The sequence below is a fragment of the Columba livia genome, chromosome 15 (genome assembly GCF_036013475.1).
Source record: "Columba livia isolate bColLiv1 breed racing homer chromosome 15, bColLiv1.pat.W.v2, whole genome shotgun sequence".
NCBI lineage: Eukaryota > Metazoa > Chordata > Aves > Columbiformes > Columbidae > Columba > Columba livia.
In genome coordinates this window covers 14946379-14970654 of record NC_088616.1, presented here as the reverse complement: position 1 = coordinate 14970654, position 24276 = coordinate 14946379, and the positions used below count along the sequence as shown (strand labels likewise).

The 24276-nt window shown below is 46.9% G+C and overlaps 1 protein-coding gene across 5 annotated transcripts in view; it reads right to left on the bottom strand.

Moving 5' to 3' along the window:
* Positions 1 to 5226: 5226 nt before the first annotated feature.
* Positions 5227 to 24276, bottom strand: part of TTYH3 (tweety family member 3) — a 77876-nt gene continuing 58826 nt past the window's right edge. The window contains exons 9-15 of one of the 5 annotated variants that reach the window (XM_065031461.1): positions 23292 to 23384; positions 23085 to 23177; positions 22212 to 22348; positions 19972 to 20148; positions 18970 to 19045; positions 16219 to 16320; positions 5227 to 10855 (exon numbers count right to left, since the gene is read on the bottom strand). In XM_065031461.1, the coding sequence (XP_064887533.1) occupies positions 16240 to 16320; positions 18970 to 19045; positions 19972 to 20148; positions 22212 to 22348; positions 23085 to 23177; positions 23292 to 23384 (657 nt within the window). In that variant the 3' untranslated portion in view covers positions 5227 to 10855; positions 16219 to 16239. The remainder of the gene's footprint in view (positions 10856 to 16218; positions 16321 to 18969; positions 19046 to 19971; positions 20149 to 22211; positions 22349 to 23084; positions 23178 to 23291; positions 23385 to 24276) is intronic. The other 4 variants (XM_065031462.1, XM_065031463.1, XM_065031464.1 and 1 more) reach the window with 4 other exon arrangements.

Genomic DNA, 24276 nt, shown 5'->3' with positions numbered 1-24276 from the left:
GCTGGGATGTTGCTGCAAGGACCAGGAGCCCCTTGCCAAGAGTTAAGCCTGGGGGTTGCTGGGCATGGTGCAACACCTAGAGAGGGCTTAAAATATATATATATATATATATATATATATATAAAATAGAAGAGAATAGAAGAAAACAAAATAATACAAAATAAAATAACTTCACCAAGCCTTCAGGAGCGGGGGCAGGCAGCACACCAGCCTTCTGGTTTGTCCCACATCAGGCTCCCAGCCTCTCCCTTCTCCCTCCCTATTTGTGGGCTGCAAAGTAAATAAATACATGCATTAATAAACAAAAGGAAAACAAAAGCAGCGCCTGCTGCTCTTGCATACTTGGCAGGCGTGTCAGGCCAGTCTGCTTTCATCATTGCCCCGTGCTGTTGTGGGACGTCCTGTTTACTCTCACCAACTTGCAGCAGCTGATAAGGCTGCACCTTTTGGAGGTGCTGGTGTGTGGCGGTGGGATGAGGACAAGCCTGGTTTGATGGGGACACTGCCATTACGTAGGGACCACTGCTGTTGACACCGCTGTGCCCAAGGGATGCTCCAGCACTGCACAGCCAAAGGCTTTCCCGGTCCCTGAGCGGCTGCAGCATTCAGGGCACAGAGTAACACATCGATTTAGTCATTTTTGCTGCTTCCTCCAATTTTGTTGTTGTTGTTTTAATTTGCATTTACTCATTATCCTGGACTTTGTGTGAATCACGGCTTTCCCAGCCCGGCTGCTGCATGGGGACTTCTCACTGGGGAGCTGTGTGATAGGATGAACACCCGTCCTGGCACCTACAGCGGTGAGAAATATTTGAGCCTTGGGGGTGGGAGGGGGTGGTGTTGGGAGATGATGAAACTCATGTGAATCAAGTCCAAGCCCCACTTCCAGCCTCACTGGCCCAGCAGACTGGAATATTTGTGGGAAATGAACACAAAAGTGGTCAAATCGCAGGGCCTGAGCAATGCACAGAGTGTTCCAGATGCAGCTTTGGGAGTCACCCATCCCAGTGCTGGTGGGGCTTGGGTCCTCATGGGGGCATGAGCTGCACCCCAGCAGCTCCGTGCAGCTGGAGGACACTAAATTCCCCACTAGCATCAGCTGTTTTGGAGCACGGGATTGCAAAACACTGCAACAGACAGTGATGGCTGCAGGACAGCCAAGCCAAAGCTCTGAGGTGTGCCAGGCAGCCCCCTTCAACAGTTCCAAGCCATTGCCCACCTCACCTTTATTTTTTCATCTTCCCAGTTCCTACCCCTGCATCACCTGAAGGTGGTTAAAATAAATACCTCGCAAGCCCTCCAAAGTTTATTCTTCTCTTTCTGACTTTAAAGATCAAAACCAATTCCCTCCCCACAGCCTCAGCCACACAGCAGGGCCAGCTCTGCTCCTGTAGCTGTTTGGAAGCCAAGAGAGGAGGAGGAGATGAATTGAGCATCTTAAAAGCAGCTGGAAACACTTCCCACGATGCTGCCGGATGAAACCCATGAAGCTGCAGCACCGTTGTACAGCCCTGTTCCCATCTCTTCCATCCTCATCCTCAGCAGATGTGTCCCCTTCTGTTTCTCTGCCCCAAAAACGGGGTGGCTGGGGGTACGGTGCCTGGTTTATGCCTCTCCCTGCAGAGAGCAGGGGGATGAAAGCAGCAGTGACACAGCACAGCAAAGCAGTGGCACTGTGGCAGTCAGCGCTGGGTGATGCTCCAGCTGTGTCCGCCTCAGCCTGGGGAGCATCCCCTTATCTTAGGGGGGCACAGGATGGGCTGTTGGGTTAGAAGTGTGTGTGGGGGGGCATGCTGGCTCCCTGCCCAAACAGCCCATCCCCTGGCCCCAGAGCAGCCGTGTTTGCAGCGGATCATGAGTGACTGAGTGATTTACGGGGTGCAAGTGCCAGGTCCCATGGTGTTTGGCTGGTGGGAAGAGGAAGCAAGAGAAAGGCTCCAGCACCAACATCTGCAACGGCTCTCAGTGAGAAGGGAGCTGTGCTTCCTCCCGCTCCCCTCCACGGACCAACGCAGGATTAAAAAAATATCCCTGAGCAGGTATTTTTGATGAGGTCATGGTGAAAAACGTGACCTGATCCAGGGACAGTCCTGTCTGCAGAGTCAAGGCTAACGGTCCTGCAGTCCCACCTGCAGTAATAGAGACATCAGCCGCAGTCCTTCTGCTCCTGCCACCATCCATCCCCTTGCTACTACACAAGGGCACAGCAACGTGACCGGCTGCTCCGTCATGGTGGCCAGACCTGTGACCTGTGGTGGCTGCAGCCAGGCCACGCTCATCTCTGCCCGGCCACCTGTGCTGGTGAAGGCAGATGTGCCGGGTGGTCACGTCCTTCTGCACCATGGCGTTGTGACCCGCAGAGCTGGTCCAGTCTGGGCTGCAAACACAACCCGGGGTGCAGAGGAGCCATCTCTCCCCTTGTCCCTCCTGTGGCTGCCTCTGCTTGCAAACCCTTCCAGCTGCCAAGAGCAGGACTTCAGCATCCCCGTGTGGTCAGACTGATTGGAGTATCCTCGTTCAGGCTTTTCTTTCAAGCTGAGCGGTCAGCAGGTGCTCAGCAATCAGTCCTGGCCTCCCCCACAAGACGAGGAGTGGCCATGACCTCCTGAAAGCAGACGTGGTCCAGCAGAGCGGGACAGGGAGATGGGATCATTCCTTGAGGACGGGGGTGCTTCAGAAGGGGTTGAAGGAGAGAAGGAGCAATTTAGCTGCCTTCCTCGGACACGCAGGGAGGCAAAGTCCTGACAGAGACCCCAGCAAAAAAGCTGTGACTCCAGCTCTCAGTGCATCTGATGAAAGAAGCTGGGTGCACCCAGGCTTCAGCAGCAGCAGCAGATACTGCATGCACGGTGCCACGTTCAGCAGAAAGCATTACCTGTAGCACGTGCTATTTCCCACCCCAAGAGGTGACAGGAGATGGGGACATGAAGTTAGTAGCCGTGTCCCAGTGAGCACACTGCAGCCACCAGCTTCTCCCAGAGAAAACGCTCCTGTTGGCAGAGCTCAGCACACCACAGGAACAAATACATTTGAAAGCATCTCCCCAGGGCATCTCTCCCTGCCTTATCTTTGAGCACAGAGATCTAACAGACCACTACTGAAGGCTGATCAGAAGACAAGGTTTACTCAAACACATACTTCACCCTCCCCCATTTTCTCCCAGCTCTGCATCATTTAAGGTGCTGGGATGGGGAGTGGGGCAGCTGGGTGAGCAAAGCCTGCAGCTGCTGGGGACGGCTGGAAAGCACTGGGAGGGGTCACTGGGCAGGTGGCCTTCACATATTCCTATCCCTGGTGGGACTCCATAAACCTGGTAAAATATTTACATGCTGACACTGATGGGAGCTTTATTTTCCCTCACACCATCAGATTCCCTTGACTGCTCCAAGCCCTTTGCATCAAAAAGCAGGTTTAATCATTTCTCATCAGGGATAAGGAAGGAAAACATGGATTCCTCTTTTATAAAAATAAAAGAAATGGGGAGGAAGATCTGTCAGTTGTCAGTGGAGGGAGCAAAAACGGTGTCTGTTGAGATTCACAGCCATGGGGGTGAAAAGCAGCAAAACGCCTTCTGTGGTTCTGCACTGTACCGATGGGCAGGACTCGAGAGCAAGGCCGTGGGTTTCAGCCATACAAACATACACAGTGCTTAAAAAAAATACAGTATTAATTAAACCAGAGTTAAATCCTGGCTTAGAGCAGTCCAGCCTTCCAAGTAAACCGTACGCACGCTTCCATGGGGAGCGGGACAGGGCCAGCAGCACCCAGGAGGAGGGTGCCTGGGATCCCAGCTCATGACGCAGGGTGCAGGATTCTGTCCCCTCTTCAATAGCTTTCAGACTGGCTCTGCCACTTAGTGGTGACATTCAGGACCGTCACCCTGGTCCTTACAGCATCGCTGCGGAGTTTGGGAGCTTTCTGCTTTAACCCATTCAGATCAAGAGTAGTCGGCATAGACAGAGCTACCCACTGTCACCAAATCCTGCCAAAGGGATTTTCCATGTCCCTTCCCACCCCACAGGTGTTTCCATCCCCCACAAAAGACCTGCACTCCTGCGTGAGGGGCTGCTCTGCTCCCCCCGTCCTGGGGTCTGCGTTTAGGCAGCAGGAGATGCTGTTCGGCTTTAGCGTAGTTCGGTGGTGAGGAGTTTCCCCAAGACCCACAATTGGCAAGGGATGGGCTGAGACTGGGGTAAGAACAGTGCAGAATGGAGCCAGGAGCCCAATCCCTCGATTTGGCTGATAGGATCAGGCATAAAACAGATCGAGAGAATTACAAGAAGGTAAAGGTTTCAATTCATTACTTGATAGGGATGCAGGAGAATGGGCCTGCGATCAGAGAACAGTACAAATGAAGAACTACAGAGAAACCCAAACAGCCTGGGGCAGAGCAGAGAAAGACGAGCCCACGCTGAGCTGCTCCAGCTCCCCACGCGATGCTACCGAAGGCACGTATGTACGTGCATCTCCCGCAGAGGGATGCCATTGCAGCGGCTGAGCTGTTGGTGTCCACCCTCATCCCTCCATACCATATTTCCACACTACTTGCACTTCTGCTGGTGAACACGAGCCGCTTGCATTCACTGCTGCTCCCATGCAGCATAAGCAAAGCAGCAGAGGGGGCTGGGGGTGTCCCCTGTGCTGGGCGAATATCTCCAAAGCCCGATGGCCACGTCCCCCAGCTGCTCCAGCATCTTCTGCAGCAGCTCCTGTAGCCCCAGAGGCACCAGTACAAGGACGGTCCCACCACGGCACCCACCCAGGCTCCCCCCAAACCTCCTCGAGGTACAAGCCGCCTCGTTGTAAAGCAGGATTAGTGCAGCTTCCCCTGGAGGAAATGCCCATATCGATCATTTTTTCTTCAGAGGCTTTTCTGAAGCTGTCCAATTCAATTGTAACAGTCCAGTCTTCAAATTGAATTTGAAATCCCAAAGCCTACAGTTTCTAACAGCAAGCAGATCAGGTTGAGACCTAGAAGCAAAGGAAGAAAGCAGCCCTGCTCATACATGTGCACACACTTCATCTCACATATTAGCACATGTGACACTAATAACTGGGCACTCACATTCCTATTCCTTCCATCCTCTACCAGCTATTAGACTTCAATGCTCTACTGCCCATCCCCACCTCATGGATCTACCACAGAGTATCAAAGGTAATGAAAACTGAGGTAGGCTTATGGACCAAAAAAGAAAAGAGAAAAGAAGAAACAATGAAGAGGAGCAGTGCTTTTAAATTGTTTATTTTTAAAACATGAAACCCAGGCTGAATAGAAACCACAGAAATTACATTTAGGTTTTTTTGTTTAGTATTTGCAAACCAAAAAGTTACAGTAAAAAATAGCTACATTACAATCAATAGAACTACAGAATTAAAAGTAAAGATACAAAAATGGGCTCAATCCTCTTTAACCCTCACAATTTAAAAACATTTTGGGTAAGTGCAGGAACACTTGAAAGAAACTAGCAGGTCCAAAGTTTTTAAAAAAATTATATATATTTATATATTATATATGTATATAAAGTGGTATGATATACAACCATTATGGTTAAGAAGAAAAAACAGAAAAGTTACAAAAAGGCCAGGTACATGTTCACCATTAGGTTTCTGTGCACAGTGTCCAAGAAAGAAAACTTCCCTCTGAATGATGTGAACAAAACTCATGGGGCCTCCCGTTACCAAGGGACCTGAGGCACGCGACGCGACGGCTGGGCACCTGGACCCAGTGCAGAGGACGAGGAAAGAAATGAAGCTTTTCTGGGACTTCAGTGGCCTCCTGGGCAGCAGCCGCTGGAGAAGTCTTGGTGTGAGATCAGAGGAGGAAGAGGAAGGAAGGAGGTGGGAATTGCATAGTGAGGAGCAATGTGGTATCAAATATGCAGAGCACCTAAGAGCTTCATGCTACAGTTATCCCTCTTGAGGAAAGGAATTTTTTGAACTTTCTGGTTGTACATCAGTTTATGTTCCACTTTGTTCATACACACAGCCACAGGGGCTGGGTGAGCACCCAGGAGCTCCAGGCCACCAGTGACCTGTCCCTTCTCTCCCCCAGCTGGGCAACATATTCACCATCCCAGCTCAGCAGGAGATCCGAAAGCACAGATCACTGGCTGTTCCTCTAGGAACTGCTACCAAAACACCCCACGCTTCTGCTGGGCCTCCTGGAATGACTAGGGAGGCCACCTATAGCATGCACACAAACCATTTATAGAAAATGAGAGTAGGCTGTGATGAAAGAAGCCACCCAGTTAAATGTACAGATTAAGTCTTGTTGGGTCTCTTCTCTCAAGGTATTAGGTCTAACTCCTTAGTATCTGCCTGGAGGGCTTTTCTCCTCCCACTCAAGAGATGTTCACTCGTTGAGTTGGAGAAGGCTTCGGCTTCTCCTTGGTCCCCAGGTAGGCAGTACTTCAAAGACACCTCCCCTCCCTAGCTAAAGGAAAACCCACCCACCTCATCTACTGGATCAGGTGGGGTGGCTGGAATCAACAAGCCAAGACACCTCTCTTTTCTTCAAAGGGCTCAGCAGGGTACTCCAGTTGCTGCTAGAAAGAAGGTGGGACCAGAAGCGATGGGTTTATCCACACAGGTACCTGTACCTTGCTCTTACGGGTATCCACCCACTCCTGTCTGCTGCCACCCTGCAGCACTCAAAGCTCTCATGAGCGATGGCTAAGCAGACCCCCTGAGAAACGGTTTACTCTCAGAAAGGCCAAACTTTTCATGTATTTTCAGGGAACTGCTATGGAAATCCTAACTTAGGATCACTTAAAACCCCATGCACTGTGTCCCCCTCAAAGCACTCAAATGAGCATCCTTGCATCTTGGCTGAGACGACTGTACACGGAAAATTAACACCTATCAAATGGAGAAAACTTAAAAAGGACAGGAGGGAAAGGGAGCACTCCATCCTTCACATTTGGATACATGGATGCACGCTAAAAATCTTAGCTTGAACCCTTTTATCAGCACATAAAATGAAATCAGTTTAATAATACATACAGGATACAAACACTACAGTTATAATTCCCAAGACAGCACAAGAAATTCACAGCCAAGTCTCGATTCGATTTCCTTTACAATTACAATGCAGTCTTGAACACTGGACACGAGAGTCCAACATGCTATTTACATTTCACATTGTGGAGATGTTTGTGTGCTTGGAAGAGTTCTCAGTTCCAAAAGAAAGTGTCATTCACACATGATGATGCAGTGGAAATAAACCAAGCCAACCAGACAAGCCAATGACCACATTTGTGCTTCTGAAAAAGTAACATGAAGCGTCTTCACCGATGCAGTCACCTTCAACCAGACAAGCTGCCTTTCATCTGGAGGTGTCCAGAGGCCAATCGCATCTCCCCTGAATTCTGGACCCTTTTGCTAGCAACCAGTAAGATGAGTAACGTTTCAATAAGGTCAGCTGGGACACACCAAGTGATATGGCCTTGGCATTTTGTCACATTAAAACCAGAGAGACACAGTGGAAGAGAGAGAAGTCTCTACAGCTTTACCTCCTACAGCTTGAAGAGTTTGGACTCCCTCAACCATGAATGTCATCTAGAACAGATGAGTCTTCGCCAGATAGCACCTGCTGTTCACCCGAGAGGGAGGCACAGAGTCTGGGAGATCTTGGCTTTGCAAAGTCCACTCCTCAGACAAAATGTGACCATATGGATGAGACTGATTATGTCGCAGCCATAAGAATAGGCAAAGGCCATCTGTTCTTCAGCAGATCCATTCAGACCAGCCTGCAGAAATGCCACACTGTTGCTCAAGCTTCCAGTAAAATAAAATTAAAAAAACCCAAAAGTAATAATAAACCAAAAGAAACCCATTTGTCTGTGTTTCCTATCCAGCGCTCTGCACAGCATGCAGTGGGGCAGCAGAGTTCCAGGATGCTTTACAAAAGTGCAATATCCATGTCAAGTAAAGGAAGTGCTGGCTGGACAAAGGTACACAGCTCACACTGCAGTCACGTTATGCTGGCCTCCAGAGAGCAAAGTATTATCTCCATAACATTCTTTCCAGTTACAGTTTGAAGTCACAGAGCACATATCTCCACATCTGTGCCTTGCTGCAAGCCCCAAATATTCCCAGAAGTTGTTCTGGATGTTATGAGTGGCTACGTCAAACCTTGGAATGAAACCGGTCAAAGCGGCCGCTCCACCAGATGCTGCAAACAAAAAGGCAAAGACTCGCTCCCTCGTTATCCCCGCTGGCACAGACAACACCACCGCGACAATGCAGATCTGACCCAAAGTGCAGTCACACACATGCTCAGGATGCATTCTGTATACAGAACAGTCAATATACAGAAGAACTTGTTTCCACAAGGTTCCCCACACCCTTCAGCCTTCAAAACACTTGCCTTCATTGAGTAGGACCAGGCCACAGATTTTAGGGCAGCTCCCCTGAAACTGGTAGTCTACGTAGCATTCTAAGCACATCCTTGCAAGGAGAGATGACGACAGAACAACTCAGTCTTAATAAGGATTATATGGCTCTTGCTTCTTCAAAGCGAGGGGAAGGTTCAGTTGTCCCCAGATATCTGTTGCATGCCCTGCAAGCTGATCATGCCCCATGCTTGCACACCCATGTCTCCTGATAGGCTTTGAGACAGGGTGGAAAACCTGGTGCCCTTGAGCCACAATGTCCCTCCATACCACCTGTGACTACGATTCCCTGCCCTTGTTATTTGATAATGCAGAGGTATGTTTTATTGTGAAGCCCAGACATGTTTGAAAGGGCGTACTCAGACCTGAGCAAGAAAATCCTGCTTCCAGAGATTTATGGTGAAGTTGTGAAGCATGAAGTTGTCTCCAAAACCTTCTCTTCCTGTTTGCATGGTGGCACCTCCTCCCCGTCTCCCTCACTCCTTTGAATGGAAAGAGCTGACCTACAGGTTTCAAAGTCCATTAGTGGTTTCTGTCTTAAGAGGAGTCTCAGAGCTTGCTCTTCCACAGAGCTGGTACGATTTTAAAGCACATACCATCATTCTAGTTAGCTACCTGCTAGGAGCAATTCCAACCTCACTGCAAGAAGGCAACTGACTTGAGTAAAGGCAGATTGGTAGATTCTGTGCCCCGTACAGCAAACGTGGTTAAACAGACACCGAGTCTGAACATCACCGAGGTGAAGACTAACTGCCTCTGCCAATGGCTCAACTCCAGTTTGAGAGACGTTTCCCACTTTGTTTCTTCTGCCGGTTATTTAATATAATGCTCAGCAGCTACACTAAGATGTCCCTGCTCAAAGGTAAAAAAGACAAAAAGGAATATCATAGTTACCCTATTGAAAGGGCAGTACTCAACAGCACCTCGCAGGAGACAGTCTCCTCTTCCAGTGGGAAGCCATCAATGCCCTCAGAGCACGGCTCTTCAGTGGAAAGTACAGCACCAATGGAGGATGTTGCCTTCTGCAGGCACCCAGCTGCCCCTTCGCAAGCCTTGTTCTGCCTCACGTCTAGAAAAATGCCTTACATGTGCCTTAATATGGTCAGATAGTGGTTAGCAATGTGCCTTGAGGAACAAAACAGAATAAAATCAAAAACATGTTCTGACAGTCACAATATTCTCCAGATGTCATTTGGGTTTCTGACTCTGGAACACAGGAAAAGATACATTGACGATCTTGTGAGCTATAGGACTGAGGCTCCAAAGAACTCCATTAATGTTAGTTCAGCAACCCTGTGCTGTAAATTATGATTTAAAAAAGTCCAGCAGGTCACTCCTGCAGGGAGAGCCTGTATATGCTATAAATCCATTGGTGCTTCCAGTCTCTCTCGCTTTCACAAGCTGACTGTCCCATAAGATCTAGCATCAGAGAGCTGAAACTAGTGCAAAAATACCCCACATAAAGTCTTACAAGTCTTTTTCTGGAAAAATTTGGCACCAAGTGGGTTGCTGGCTCCTGTTTGATCTGCGTGTCGGCCTCATAGAGGCAGCACCCAGAACACCATCTGCAACTACCTGGGCTACCCTGGTGGAGCAGAGGTCAGTTCAGAGCCATGGACAGTGTACCTGACTGGTGCTGGGACCCCATGCTCCTCCTCAAGGATTCACATGCTGGATAGAGTGGGAAACAAAAAGGCATTTTCTTAATGGACTTTTTTTTTAAAGTTACCCAGGATAGTGGAATGGTTTGCTCTAGGAGAGCCTCAGGCTCCCAAATTACAGTGGATATGCAGTGACACCATGAGGAAGGAGTTTCCCTCCTCCCTCACACGAGGCACCAGACCAGAGGATTCCCCCCCCAAAATGCTGCATCGTGCACTGACTCAGCATTGTACACTAGTCACAGGCACCAAACCTCTGCTGCCTCAGCATTTGACACACCGCTGATCCCACTGTAGGAGATGATCTATCACCACCTTTCACCGAGTCCCTCTGGGGAACAGAAAGGGAAAAAAAGGGGCAGAAGAGATTCACCAACTTTTTCTGATAGGATACTCTAATAAGTCGACCCCCAGGCAGATAGACCCAGTTTCTTGCCTGGGTGCTCTCGGTTGCTTGCCCACACATGCTTGCGCTCTCTCATACATCAGGTACAACAAGCTGAAGGCTTAAATTCAAAAGGGGCTTCCACTCCAGTGGGCGGGTACCAGGTTGGAGGGCGGTCTGGACTGGAGAAACAGAAGGAGCCGCACTGGATTTTGGGCAGAACTGCAGGATTGTTCTACGAGGACAGCACAGGGGCACAGCAGTTGGCACATTGTTTAGTCTGACTGCACGTGTGGGTTTTGTGTTTTGTTTGTTTGTTTGTTTTTTGCTTTTGCTTTTTCATTTTAATGCACACTGCCAGCATCTGGACGAGGTTGGTTGGTGGCGAGGTATTTGGCTCTCATGCTGGAGGTGTACTGGAGGAAGACAAGACAAAAGAAAACAAAACAAATAGAATAAGTCAGAATGACTAATGCAAACACCGAACCACAGATTACGACCACCTCCCAGCATAAAATGGTCTGTATTTACAGCACGTGTATCAAAGAGCTGCTGGCTCTGACAAGGAAAGTTTCACAAGTCACTGCACAGTCCAGTCTGAGTGACATACTGCCAGCCCGCTGCAAGGATGCTGGCCAGGTCACTGCAGATGGGCTAACGGCTTATCCAAGCTCTCCACATAGAAGTCATTGAGTCAGAACATGCCGTACTTCCCTTGGGAGAAGAGGAGGAAATCAAAATGCTTCAGATATAAAAACCCACCTCACATCTTCATCCTCTCTTAGTCATGTTGTTGCTTTCAACCACACCAGAAAAGGAGGTTGAAAAGAAAATGGGTGTCCACTGCATTTTCACATTGCATTTTACAGCAATGAGGGCATCAGAAGACAGCATGCATCACAGATGGGCCGTTTGAAAGAAAAGAATGGATCTCTGAACAATCCACACCCAAGAAAGAACAGACTCTGTCAGGTTGGAAACAGGCTGCCATTAAACCAGATGATATTAGCTACAGTTATCAGATGGGCAATAATCCACTGCGGGTTGGGATCCAACCTGCGTACCACGCAGCAGTAGACAGGACTCCAGCTTGGGGGTGAGAAGAGAAAGTCAGAAAGATGAGAGGTTGCTTTGGTACGAGGGGGTTGGTTTTTCATATCGTCTTTTTTATTCTAAGCAAGGTAATCCAAAACAGCTCCCAGAAGCTACTGAGGTAACACATGCCATTCAGCTTTGAATAACAAGCTGAAAAGCATGTAAATAATAGTTGGAGGTAAGAACAAAAGACTTTGCGTCTTTATGCCAATGTGTTCAATGCCTTCATCATGACCACATTACTGCTTCTGGAATTCTGCTACTATGATACTAACAACCAACCAACAAGAACAGACATTTTTTCCCTCTTTTTATACCAGCTGGAGCTTGAATAATTCTGTAATACCCACATCTTAATTCCCAAGAGTGCTCTTCAGCATACTGACTTTTTATCACCTCTAAAACTGAACCACATAAAGCAGCCAGTTAAACTGGCAAAGAGATGACCAAAAGGCAGTTCCACACCAGGAGGTATGATTTATCTTGCCCACTGGGAAAGAATATTATGAGGCATCTTTAGGCTCTCAAAAGCTCAGCTATCCAAAGAAGTTTTCAGAGAATTAATAGTATTTTATCAGTTTTCCCTTCAAAGACTGACCCAGGCTGAACCTCTGCACAATAGAAGAGAGAAGCTGCTCCTTTGGCAGAGCTGACCCCATCAGCACAAGATGAAGACACCTGGGGCTTATTTGCACACGCATCTTTTAGTGTCTTCCATAATTGGAAAATTTTCTGCAGAACATGGATCTTAATATAAAACTCTGGCCCAGAAATGGCATCTATATTTAGAAGACAAAAGGTACATCTGTTCTTTCTCTTTTTAAAATGTATTTTTTTGCCAGTGAGAAGGAAAGAGGTAGAAAAATACCAAGCTGGGCCAGTTTAAGGATTATGTTCTATACAGTTTATTAAATGGGAATACTGCTTCAGAAATAAACTTTAGGGCATTATTAAAGCATATAGGACTAACCCAGTGGGCTCAGAGAGGCTTAGAAGTCAAAGAACTTTCTCATAGAGTAAGTAGGGCACATTTCAGGTAGTGCAATGCTCAAACTGCCAGCCAAGCAATGTGCCAAGAAGAGGGTCTTAGAAGGAAAAACGCATTTGATTGCTCGTTTTCCATTCGTATTCTGTATGTGACATGTAACAGGAAATGAGTATGAATAGAGAACGTCCAGGTACTAAGGTTTGGTAAGAAGTATATAGAAAAAATCTCTGATCATGGAAGGTTATCATGCATCTTCCTGGACAAGTCTCATAGGTTCAGCACACAACATGCAACATCAACATTCTTTAGAGCATCAAAATCAAGAAAGGCCACTTGATGAACTGCATTTTGAGGATGTACAAAGTACACCCATCATGGAGGGAGAAGTCAAAAAGAATTTACTTCTTCCTCCACCAAGACAACACTCCACAGTTGATTAAATGTCATTAAAACAAAGTAATCAGGAACATGAGATTTGGACAGTCAAGCAGAGGGCATTTTACATTCAAACCTACCTGCAATCCAACATAAGGAACAAATCAAGACTCAGAGTAGTCAGAGTTAGGGCTGACGTTCTCTCCTTAACTCAGAATTTTTGCGCCTTTGTACCTTTTCCCATTACAGCTTGAACCAGCTACTCCTGTTAAAGCATGTTGTTAATGACCATGATAACTATGATTGAAACCTGAAGTAGAGGGCTAACACTTCACTGTGCACCTCTCATAACCAGCACAGCTCTATCAGCGTGAGCTGGGTCTTCAGTCACTGCAGTAGCCTCCATGTGCGACCACTTTGCTCCACATGCTGTCGATCATAGTCCCTCATCCAAGTCCTCAGCGCATCCTCTGCTGGGAAGCAGGGGAAAGATGCTGTGGAATACACAGATCCAATATCTGGACAGGCGAGCAGATATAGATGTATCAGCAGACACTTGCCAGCCACATGGATATGAAACCAAACTATATTTTCCATAGTTAAATTAACTAAGTCTTTACCTCCTTTAAAAAGTATTTCTAAAGGCTTAAAGCCTGAGCACAATTCGGAGCTGAGGAGGTCTTGGACTCTATTTGGAGGTAACTGGGATAGAGGGCCTGACGCACCTATGAGGTATACAGTTGCATTTAGTTTCCTTAAAAGAGGAGCTTTCATAGAAGGTTAAAGAACACGCACAATGCAGTCATTCTTCCCGTACTCTCACTGGAAGTACCCACGAGCCCATACACCCTTCATCTACCCTTTCAAAAACAGCACAGAGGACAAGTTTCAACCCATACCTCCACCACACCATCAGCTACCCTAAAAAGAGTACCTAAAAGATCTCTTGTGGTCCCTTCTCCTGGCGGCTTGTGCTGTTCACCACAGCACACCTCTCAGTCACTTATCGGTCAGCTGGGACAAACACAGCAGATTGCACACAAGTTTATTCTTCATTCCTCCAAAGGAAAAAAAAGCCCCTTTCCTCACATTCAGCGTTGTTGAGGGTATAAACTTCCATAGGTATGATTTGCCAGCACATACTAGTTAGGTGCTTAACATGTATAGCCTGAGTACAAAGGAATCATTGCTTGCAAAAAAAAAAAAAAACCCAACAAAATAAAACCCACCCAACTAATGGGAATAATCAGTTAATTTTAGAGATGATAAATTCTACCAAGCCCTGTGCAGATCATGAGTACTTCACAGCTAACTGAGCTATGCTGCAAGATCACTTTCTATATGAAAACATGACTTCAAGTATAAACTATTTACTATTTGTGGTTAGAAAACCCACATGTATCTCTGTTCAGCTACCCTGACTTTGATTTCCTGCCAGAGCTATTCGGGTAATCCAATAGAGACCAAAGCTTCTGGATTGAAGTTCTTAAAGGTTGATCCTCCTCTCAAATAGCTGAGCTGGAGCACAGTAAACATCCAAGGTTTGGTATCGTTATGTACGGGAGGTGCAAGATGCAGGGAAACGGCCAGTTCCAGCCAGTGGTTATGAATTCAAAGTCAAAAGAACAGAGCTTCTGTTTGTTTTGAAAGTCTTGGAAAGAACGCAATGCCTTTTTCTTAGCCCTGCAGACAGCCACATTAAGCTCTGGGTGTGACCTTAGGTAAACAGAAGACAGTGCAGACTGAGATCAGGTCGTGTTTCAGCCCAGAGGAGGTTTCAAGTCCAGAGAAGACACTAGAATTCCGCCCCCCGCTACAAGCAGTATTTTATTTCATGGAACAGACCATTTTATTTCATGGAACGGACCCATCTAACATCACTACAATGCTACCTGCAGGAACCAAAAAGCAGAAAACCAATGATAAGCTGACACCCGGGAGCAGTCTTTGCAAGATTTCAGAAAGCTGTGACCCTCTCAAGGGTGTTAGCACCATGCTGCAAGACAAGTTTGCGTTCATGCACCACGGCAGAGGGCACCAAGACACCCGATGCAGACGGCACCTTCCCAGCACGTCACAAGGCAGGCAGACAAACGGCAAGAGGCAGCAAGAGTGCAGACCAAGCAGCAACATGACAGAAAGGAATCCAGTGCGAGGCTGACAAGAGTCTCAACAGGAATGGCAGGAAAGAAGGAACAGCAGCTTTATGGCCATGTATTTCTGGGAACAGAATGTCAGATACGGGTCATTGATTGCATGAGCCAAAAGCAATGGACCCTCTGTTTCAACTGGACCCAATGCCTTCCAGTCACTGAGCGACTGCAGTTCCCTTGAGGGAGCACTGTCCTTCACACCAGGCAGCTCTAATTACACCCTATATTCAACCAAGCTAAAAACTACAAGGCCTAATGCAGACAACCTACTCTTTCTGCAGGTACATGGCTTTGTCATGGACCACTGCAAAAGAAACACGGGAAATGGTACTAGGAAGGCCCCGTTCACAGAGCCGGTGGGACATGAATGGGATGATTTGGACACACACAGAACAAACAAAACAGTAAAAAGTTTGGAAACAGAATGAAATAGATCTTAGTGCTCATGTCTGTACCTTTAGGGAAGTATTCTTTAAACTTGCTCCCTTCTGACTTTAAATGTAAGGATAGAAGGAGAAGCTGCACACAGATCTAACAGGCAATGAAGTGACTTCTCAGGACAGGCCACCATTACCAGTCAGAATCTTTCAACAAATGAAAAATCATGCTGAGGAGCTTAATGCATGTGGCAGGGAAGTAGTTTTGGGCACATGCTGTTATGACCAATCGAGATAAACACAACAGCAGCAAGTCTCAAGGGAAGTCAAAAAGCTGAATTAAGACAAGCAGTCCCGACTGAAAAGCTGCTAGATTAGTTCTCTTTACTTCTAGAAAAGGGCTTCTTGTGATGGGAGAACTTCCATTCTGCATTTGAAGTTCAAGGTTAGTTCTACACCCAAGCGTCACTCAGTACTAAGCGTTTGAGCTGTTCTCAAGGGTGGACTCTGAGTTGAAGCTGCTGGGACTTCGCTTTTGTGAGGCATGACAGCCTAAAACCCTCGCAACGTGCACCAGAAGCCTTTACAAGGTTGATACTGCTCCTCAAGTCTGCACCAGAGCAAAACCTGATTTTAATTTAAACCCTTGGCAGGAGGGAATGGGGTGGGAGGTGCCGAGGGAAGGAATGCGAAGAAATAAAAGGCACTGGCCTGGGATAAACAGTGCAGGGATGAAGGGAGTGGTTGGGAGTGGAGAAGGGGTTGAGCAAGAAGGACCTTTTTTCCAGTACCTGTTCCATTTGCGGGCGCTGTTACCAGTATGTCCGTGCACTGTCCGAGGGCTTAAGCTGCCAGCTCATATGGCTGCTACTGTCCATGGCAGCCAAATACAACTGTGATGACGCAAGAAAGAGAGAGAAAAAGAGAGTGCAGCCTCAACGTGCATGAAAAACACAGTGCAAGCAAGTGAAACGCTGTGGTGTGTGTCAGTGACAAGGTGGGCTCTACAACCCTATGGGAATAGTCCTGTGGCAAGAAGGAGAAAACAGAAGGAATGAGAGAAGGGAAAAAACAAACAAACAAACAAACAAAAAGCCAGGAAAAGTAACGGACAAACAATGCAGCAGGATCATCACATCTTAGTTTACACTATCTGTTCACAGAAAGCTAAATGGAATACATCAGCTCTGTCCACCCACTGGACGTAACCTACTTGGTTTCACCCTTTCCTCCCTCCCCAAAAAGAGGCAGGGACATGTGCATTGGTATTGCCATTTCATCTTTTTCCTCCCACAGATTATATGCTATGAAGTTACAATTTCTTTTGCCTCAGTATAGTCTCAGTCACCTGCTATGGAGAGCTGCAAATGCAAAAATCCCAAAAAAGCCTCCTTCCCTGCTGCCTGACAATTGGAGAGTAGACAGTATTTATCTTCTCTCCACTGCCCATCTACTGTGTCCCTCCAGAAAACACATTTGTGCTATAGCCTGGTCCTTGCCTCATCTAGGGAGAAGCTCCCCATGTCTATAGGTGCAGTGCCACACTCTCCTCCTTCCTCAGATCCTGCACTTCCCTATAGGCCATCCTGATGGCTGCCAAGTCAAGTTACTCTGAAAACAAAACAAAACAAAATCCCTCATTTTTATCTACACTCAGAAGCCAGCCTAAGGCACCAGGACTCAGATTACCCCTCAGGGTATTAACGCAGACAGCCACTGAAGAACCCAGGAACTTCTTGCATAACTAGAGCCCCTACAGAAAGGAATGTGCTTTCTCTGAAGCAGAAGAGCTGGAGGGGAAGGGGAAGCAGGACCTTGGCCTACAGACACTGAAGGAACATGTGCCCTGGCAGCAGCAGAGGGACAGCGTCCTTCCTACAACAGGGAACGCCAGTGGGAAAGCATCTGCCGCACTGTTGTGTGCGCAGCACATCAGCTCTTCTTCTGAGGACCATCTTCTTGCTGAGAGCAGGTAACGTTACCAGAGCTTGCAAGAGTGCCACCAGGAATCACGAAAACACCCTTTGTGAAGCCTGAAAGACGTCTGGCCAAGTAAACTTTCCGCTTTCTCTACAGCAAGATGAACTGGTCCTTTTGATGTGAAAACACAGAATCATAGAACACCATAGAATCACTTTGGTTGGAAGAGACCAGCCACCACCTAACTAAACCATGTCCCTAAATGGTTTAAGGCAGTAAATGGGTTTTGTACACCTTTATCCTTGGTCCCAGCAAGGCAGCACTTCCCCTCAGAAGGAATGAGGGGTGAAGAGCATCACACCTCCCGTTCTCTTTAGAAAGGAGTCTCCTGCAACTTTCTTGTTTTGTTTTGTTTTTGCTTTGATTCCTTTCTTTTCTTGCTTTGTAGGAACTGTTTTTGATGGAGGATACACAGTGATCGAGTCACCTCTTACCACCTCCATGTTGTAGTTTGGTTCTGCTGGTCGGTAGGTTCGGTCCAATCCGTTTCCATCCAGGAACGGACCAGGCTGGGCAGCAAGGTGCTGGCATTGGCCCCTATTTCTCAAGTCACTGCCTTCCCCATCCAGGGCTTCACAACTATTGAACAAAGGCACCTGCTGGAAGGGTGGTGAACCTATGATCCCCAGCTCAGGAGCCCAGTGCCTTATCCATTAGGGCACTGGGGCCCCAGTGACTGTGCTGTCCTCTCTTCCACCACAACTCCTAATCCTTCATCCTCCCCTTCCCATGAATTTGAACCACACGTCAGTGTATTTTCTTTATACTTATTCCTAAAGACTGGTTGATTATTAAGCATGCTACTACTCATCCTCTGCAATCACACCACCAAGTCAGTGAGCACTGCGATGTCACGTTCTCCAAGTTCTGGTGTAAGTCAGGCTTACAGGATCCAGTGAAGGAGGGCAAGATTCATCTAGTCCTTACACAGACATGAAGGCAAGTCCGTGTTTTGTCCAGCATACAGAAATGGCTATCAGGCCACTCCAAATAACAAAACCTTCCATGAAAGTTTTTTTTCTTCCTCCATAGGAAATTAAATACAAAAATAGATTCTAAAGAAAGTAAAACAGTTGTGAAAGAAAGATTAAACAAAAAAATCTCAACAAAAAAAAGGATACAGGTTTCATCCTACCATCTCTTTAGGGCAAATTAAGGAGAGAGGTTCAGCAATAACTCTGAAATTACTGTTTTAACAAGTTTCTTTTTAAACTTGAGGAACCAATGCCACGGATAGCAAGAACACTGCATGCAAGTGAATCATCCTGCTGAAGTCACCCACCAAGATACCCATGCACTTCAGTGGTGGCAGGACTGGGCCCATAGCATTGCAAGTGTTAATAGATGGAGTTTTATTCTTTTTATGTGCAACGTCCAAAGTAGAATAGCAAGGTTTCATCCTCCATGGGAGGTGAGACAGTTTGTCTAGTCAAATTGCTGCCATTTATGGGCCAGATCCTGCATTTGGTTGCACAATCAGCTCTCTTGAGAATATACAGGAGTGGTAAACGTGTATTCCCCAAAGTTGCTGAAGCAGAGAGGAGCAGTAAAGAGAGACTTACTGAGGGAGGTGGGGACTCCCGGCCAATGAGCGGGGTATTCTCGCAACGGGGGTTCTGGAAATTTGCATTCTGGCTCCTAGGAAAGGAAGACACACATGATAACAGGGGGTACGTGCCATGCTTCTCTCAGGAAGGTCTCCGATGGTGACATGGGATGGAGCATACGCACCCCCAGAACTACCGTGTCAGGTCAGTCTCCCTCAAAACTTTTCCTACAGGCCAGGTGGATCCCTTTTTTTCAGACAGGGGCACAAAACTAGCATTATTTTCCTCAGATTAAGCTCTATCTTTACACTCAGAAGGGCCCACACTGAATCACGTCAAGTGATTTAAAAATAGGTCCATGCGAAAATCTGCCTCCCTACAGCATCAGAACTGCCAAGCTGCAGAAACAGAGATAAAATGAGGACAAAGTCTAAGGGGAAGAACAAAATTATGTGCCAGCCTAAAAAAGATGGGCCCTGAAGGCAGCACAAGTGTGCTCAGGTTTAGGCACTTCTGGACAAAGCTCTGAAGATCCCACCTGGACTAGGCAGCTCTGGACTGCAACGGATGTCGGAGCTGACTGCAATTTTGTAGAAGGACAGAGTCTGCAGGCCTTGTCTTGGCTCTCAGTCTCTCAGGAGGCTTAAAGGCTTCTGGCAAGACTGCTCTGTCTGAAGAATTAAGTCTTCTGGTGATCAGAATCATTGTGTAATAAGGAGCCCAGACAATACTTTCCTACTTCTTTTCTCTAGACTGTTTTCTAAATCCTGCAGGGCAAAGCTGTTCACATTTTGGATTGTGCTAATACAACTCCTTCTACTGCAGCACTTTCAAGCTATTCCCTTCTCCCAGTATATGTCAATCAGAACACCTGCCTTTTGATGCTTTGGACGAAATCTTTCATTGCTTTCTACCGCTTGGTTGGAAGTGCCAGTGTCGCAGCACTTGGTGACAACAGAAGTCAGAGCGAAGCAACCTGGACAAGCCACAATACAGTCCTCTGGTCAGGATACTCACATGTACTCTGTGACGGGAGCATTGCTGACAGTGTGTGCTGCTGCTGGAATGCTGGTCTCACTGCCATAACTACTCCCACAGCTATAGAGGCTGGGCATGTGCACTCTGTAAAGATTATCGTGTGTTTGTCTGCTCCCTTGAGCAGCTGATTCTTCTTCCCCATCATCATCTGAGCTTCTGCAAGAAGGAGAAAAAGTTCCTCCTAGAACCCCTACAATTACCCCACATGTGGGGTTTGCAGGAAACCATGGTAATCCTAGGAACCTCCCAACCATCTTCTGCACCTCCACATTGATACCCGTTTGGGATGCCTCGGGTGGCAGTGTCAAACACAGCCTACGCCACAGTGACTCAGACCTCCCACAGACGCCATCTGGACTTTTACACTGCGTGATGCCCTACAGTCTCCCTGCGGTCTTCTTTCAGGGCTTGGCAGGCAGCACAGCTCTGCAACTGCCCAGTCACACCACCTAAGGATGGACACACATCCTGAAACACAGAGCGCTTAAAACAAATTAAAAAAAATTAAAAAAAAAAATTAAAAAAAGAGAGAGGCAGTGGAGACATAGTGCCATGCACCCCACAGAAAGCATCCTTCAAAACTGTAATCTGTGTCCTTCCATTTCTTGTAGCCACGTCCAGAGAGCTTTTAAGGATAAGTCTCCATGGACTTCTCTAGACTCCTGTTCTGGTTACACAGGGTCTGCTTCAGCTTCTAACAACATTTCAGAAGTCTTTACAGAGACTAAGTTGCAACGTTCATGTCTGAAGGTTTTATTTTCTTAAAAATGCCAGAATTTTAAATTAATTTAATGCAGAGCGGAGCCAATTTGCCAGATGGTTCCTTCCCCCCTTCCCATAGTATTCTCTTGTCTCTACACTACTATTTTCTCTCTCTAATTACGGGATGAAGCAGCAAGATTTGAAATCTATTTTAGCGACACTTGACAAAGCTAGCAAAGCGTTCTCCAGGAAACACTTTGTTGCTGGGGGAGACAGCATGGCCACCGCTGGGACATCCCCAACATCACCCACAGCTTCGGAACCACAAGGTGGCACTGAAGATTTATTCAGGGAATTGCAGCCTGCAGGGCCCCTTACAAGCAATGAAGTATGGCATCTTCCACCTCCCGGAGGAAGGCAGAGGGAAAAACGGTGCTCCAGGGAATGCAAGAGGGAATCCCGCAGTTCACAGCTGCAGCTTTGCAGCTGAGCCTGGCTAGGCTGGGCAGGACAGGCAGCAGCCCACAGGAAAAGCAGCACAAGACATACCCCTGTGTCAACCTTTTTCCTGCACACAGGCAGACTGCCATTCTCCTCTTGGTAGCACCTCTGCTGCTGCATGTGGAAAAGGTAAGGAAATGAGCCGTTTTTTTAAAGTGCTATTCTGACACATTTCCCAAGGTTTTCTCTGTGGGCACTGCAGGCCTGGAGGGCTCTGGCTTCCTGCTATTGTTTAGGATGTTCCATTTTACTTTGAACCTTGAGCCTGGGCTTAGACCACAAAAATCATGTTTCGGAACCACAGAAGAGAATTCGTTGCACAGTCTACTGCTCTTCTGCAAGAACAGAAAACTCAAAGCTGTTTTAGTAGCTGCATGTGGTGCAGAAGCCCGTCAGTGAAGCCTTGCCAAGGTTTGCTCAAGACTTACTGATCAACACGGTTATTACCATTGTTAATACTAGTTCCAGATAACTCTGCTGTTAGATGATCGCCACCACTTTGCAAGTATCTCATCTGCTGATGTTATCGCCGGCAAGACAGCTCCAGTTTGTAGCAGCTATGCTAGCCAGTCGCCCCAGTGTGAGCAAAGCCAAGAAAGGCAAGTGTGAACTGCTTCTTGTTCCAGTTCTGTTCCCCGTACTAGAACAAATGCCTCAAAGCGATGCAAGAGAATAGGTACTTTACAGAGATGGCACGGAGTTCAAGCATTACTCCTCTCTACAGCTGTAATCATTCATCTCTAACTTGACTCATAATCCTACAGCGTACTGAATACTCTGCACACATAGTATTCCAGTGCAATAAGGTTCAGATGTAAATATTGACCACAGCCAGAGTAAAAGCCAATTGTTTTTTTTTTTTTTTTTCTGTTGGACCTGCACTTATAAAGCCTCAACCCTCACACTCCTGGGATTATATGAGAAAGAGATCCATATGCTCATGGGCACAAATCCAATAGCCAGTCTTCCTTAGGAAAGAACTCTATAATGCTGCAGGATCTAAAACCTCTCTGTACCTCTTTTGCTGCCAAGTGTGTGGAACGCTGCACACAATGGAACTGAACATGAGGGCTGTGACAAAGGAGAAGAGAACCAGGTAGATGAGGCCTTCCACTCCATCGTAGCAAAAGCCCGTCAAAGCCTGGACGTAATCCTGGAGAGAGAAATGAGCAGAGGTTCCCAATCACTAGGGAGTTAACAAAGAGCTTCGATTCAAAAGCCTTTCCCTGGGATTACATGCTCTGAAACAACTTAAGGGATCGTAGTTTTTTTTCCAGAGCATATTTCCATTTTAATTTCAGGGACCTCAAGTGTTTTTCATAACTGATCTAACCTTTCTTCCTCCTCACAAAGCCCAGCTTGGATTTAGACGTGGAAAGATTTTCAACCCCACACAATAAGAGTTTAAGAGGTGGGGAAAAAAAGAAGCCAAAGCAATCTTATCCACCCAACTTAAGATACCACATTTTTCATCAAGCCTCTCAGCTCCTTCACTATGACAAGAACACAAGCACGGATAATCTGTTTCTCTACCTTTGGACACGCAGCTAGTGCAACCGTTAGGCCAGACTATACTGCAGCTCTTAGGCATTCCATGAGAGAGGCAACAAGCTATGAACTACAGAAAAAGCCCAGAAGGTCCCTGAAACCCTAGGGCTGCAGTTTGCAGATGTATAAAAGCATATTATCTAGTTTCCTATGCTGATCTTTAAACAGAAGGCTAGCTTGATCCAAATTCCCATTCTCCTTTCTGATGAAGTCAATCAGTAAAAGCTGCCGTAAACTGTTATGGTACAGCGGAGATTTAAGACTCCAAAATAATCAGCACGCTACAGGCTCTACGCTCCCTTTGTTCTCTCTTAGCTCAAGCCCAGTTACTGAGTACTCACCAAATGCAGGCTCCGGCAGTCTACTAAAGCTGTCAGTTGCTGCAAGTTGATCTCTGTTGAATTTAAAACCTCCTGGATCCGAGTAAGATACTCCTGTAAGCAACAAGCTGGTGATTAGGGCAAGGAAATGGCTCAGCAGGAGCTGATCCTGGGCTTTGTGCAAGGGATGTCAGAAGGCACATAGAGAGCAAACTCGAGGAGAGTTACCTTGGAGGTGGGGTGCTCTCTGCTTGCTGACCTCATGAGTTCTGTAACATCATCCTGCATTTCCACCAAAGCCTTGTGACTTCCTGACAGCTTCTGCTCAACACAAAACATGTGGTGTTTCAGCAATTCAGGTTATACACACCAACAGAACTCCTGGGAAATAAGACTTAAGTCCTGTTGCCAAATATTGAAGCATTATCTTTATGAATGGTACAAGTTAAGGATGTCTAAACTGACATGGGGGCAGCTGCGATAGGGTTAAGTTTGACTTTTACCAACCTGGAAGAAGAACAGACAGAAAGAAGAAGGGAAGGGAAGAATCAAAAGAAAAAAAGAAAAAAAAGAAATTAAAGAACCACAAGACATACACATACACACAAAAACCATACACACAGCTGGGGCTGGCTCCAGGACAGAGGGGAAGGACAAAGAAAAGACACAAAGCACTCATGATCTCACCGCAGAGCACAGCTGGATTTTGCTACTAAATCAGATGGCTGAGAAAGACAATGTTAACACTAGAAGTTGTTTGTGTTAGGGTGCAGTCTTCACATCCCATCAGAGCATCCCCGGGAATTTCACATGCAATAGCTTGTTGGAGAGTAGACTGAGCAACCAGAAATGCAACAGATGGAAATGGTGCATCATACCACAGCCTGAAGGGTTCTTACCACACCCTTTAGAACAGAGGAAGACAAGACCCAAAAAATCCTAAATATAAATGGTGAAGCAGCTGGTGTCTGCCAAATGGTAGGTGGTGTGGGTTCATTCTGGCCTCTGATACATAAGACACAGTTTGGGATGGGCCCAGGTGCTGTTCCTCAGCCCCCACACAGAAGAATAATGAGTCACATTTATACTTCAGGATACAAACCCTTCAACATCCAAGGGATTTGGGAGGCATATGTGAGAATAACTCCCTCACCCACAGAAGTGGCTGCATTTTGGGAGGATGGTGTTGCCACTGCTTAACCTAAAGAACCTG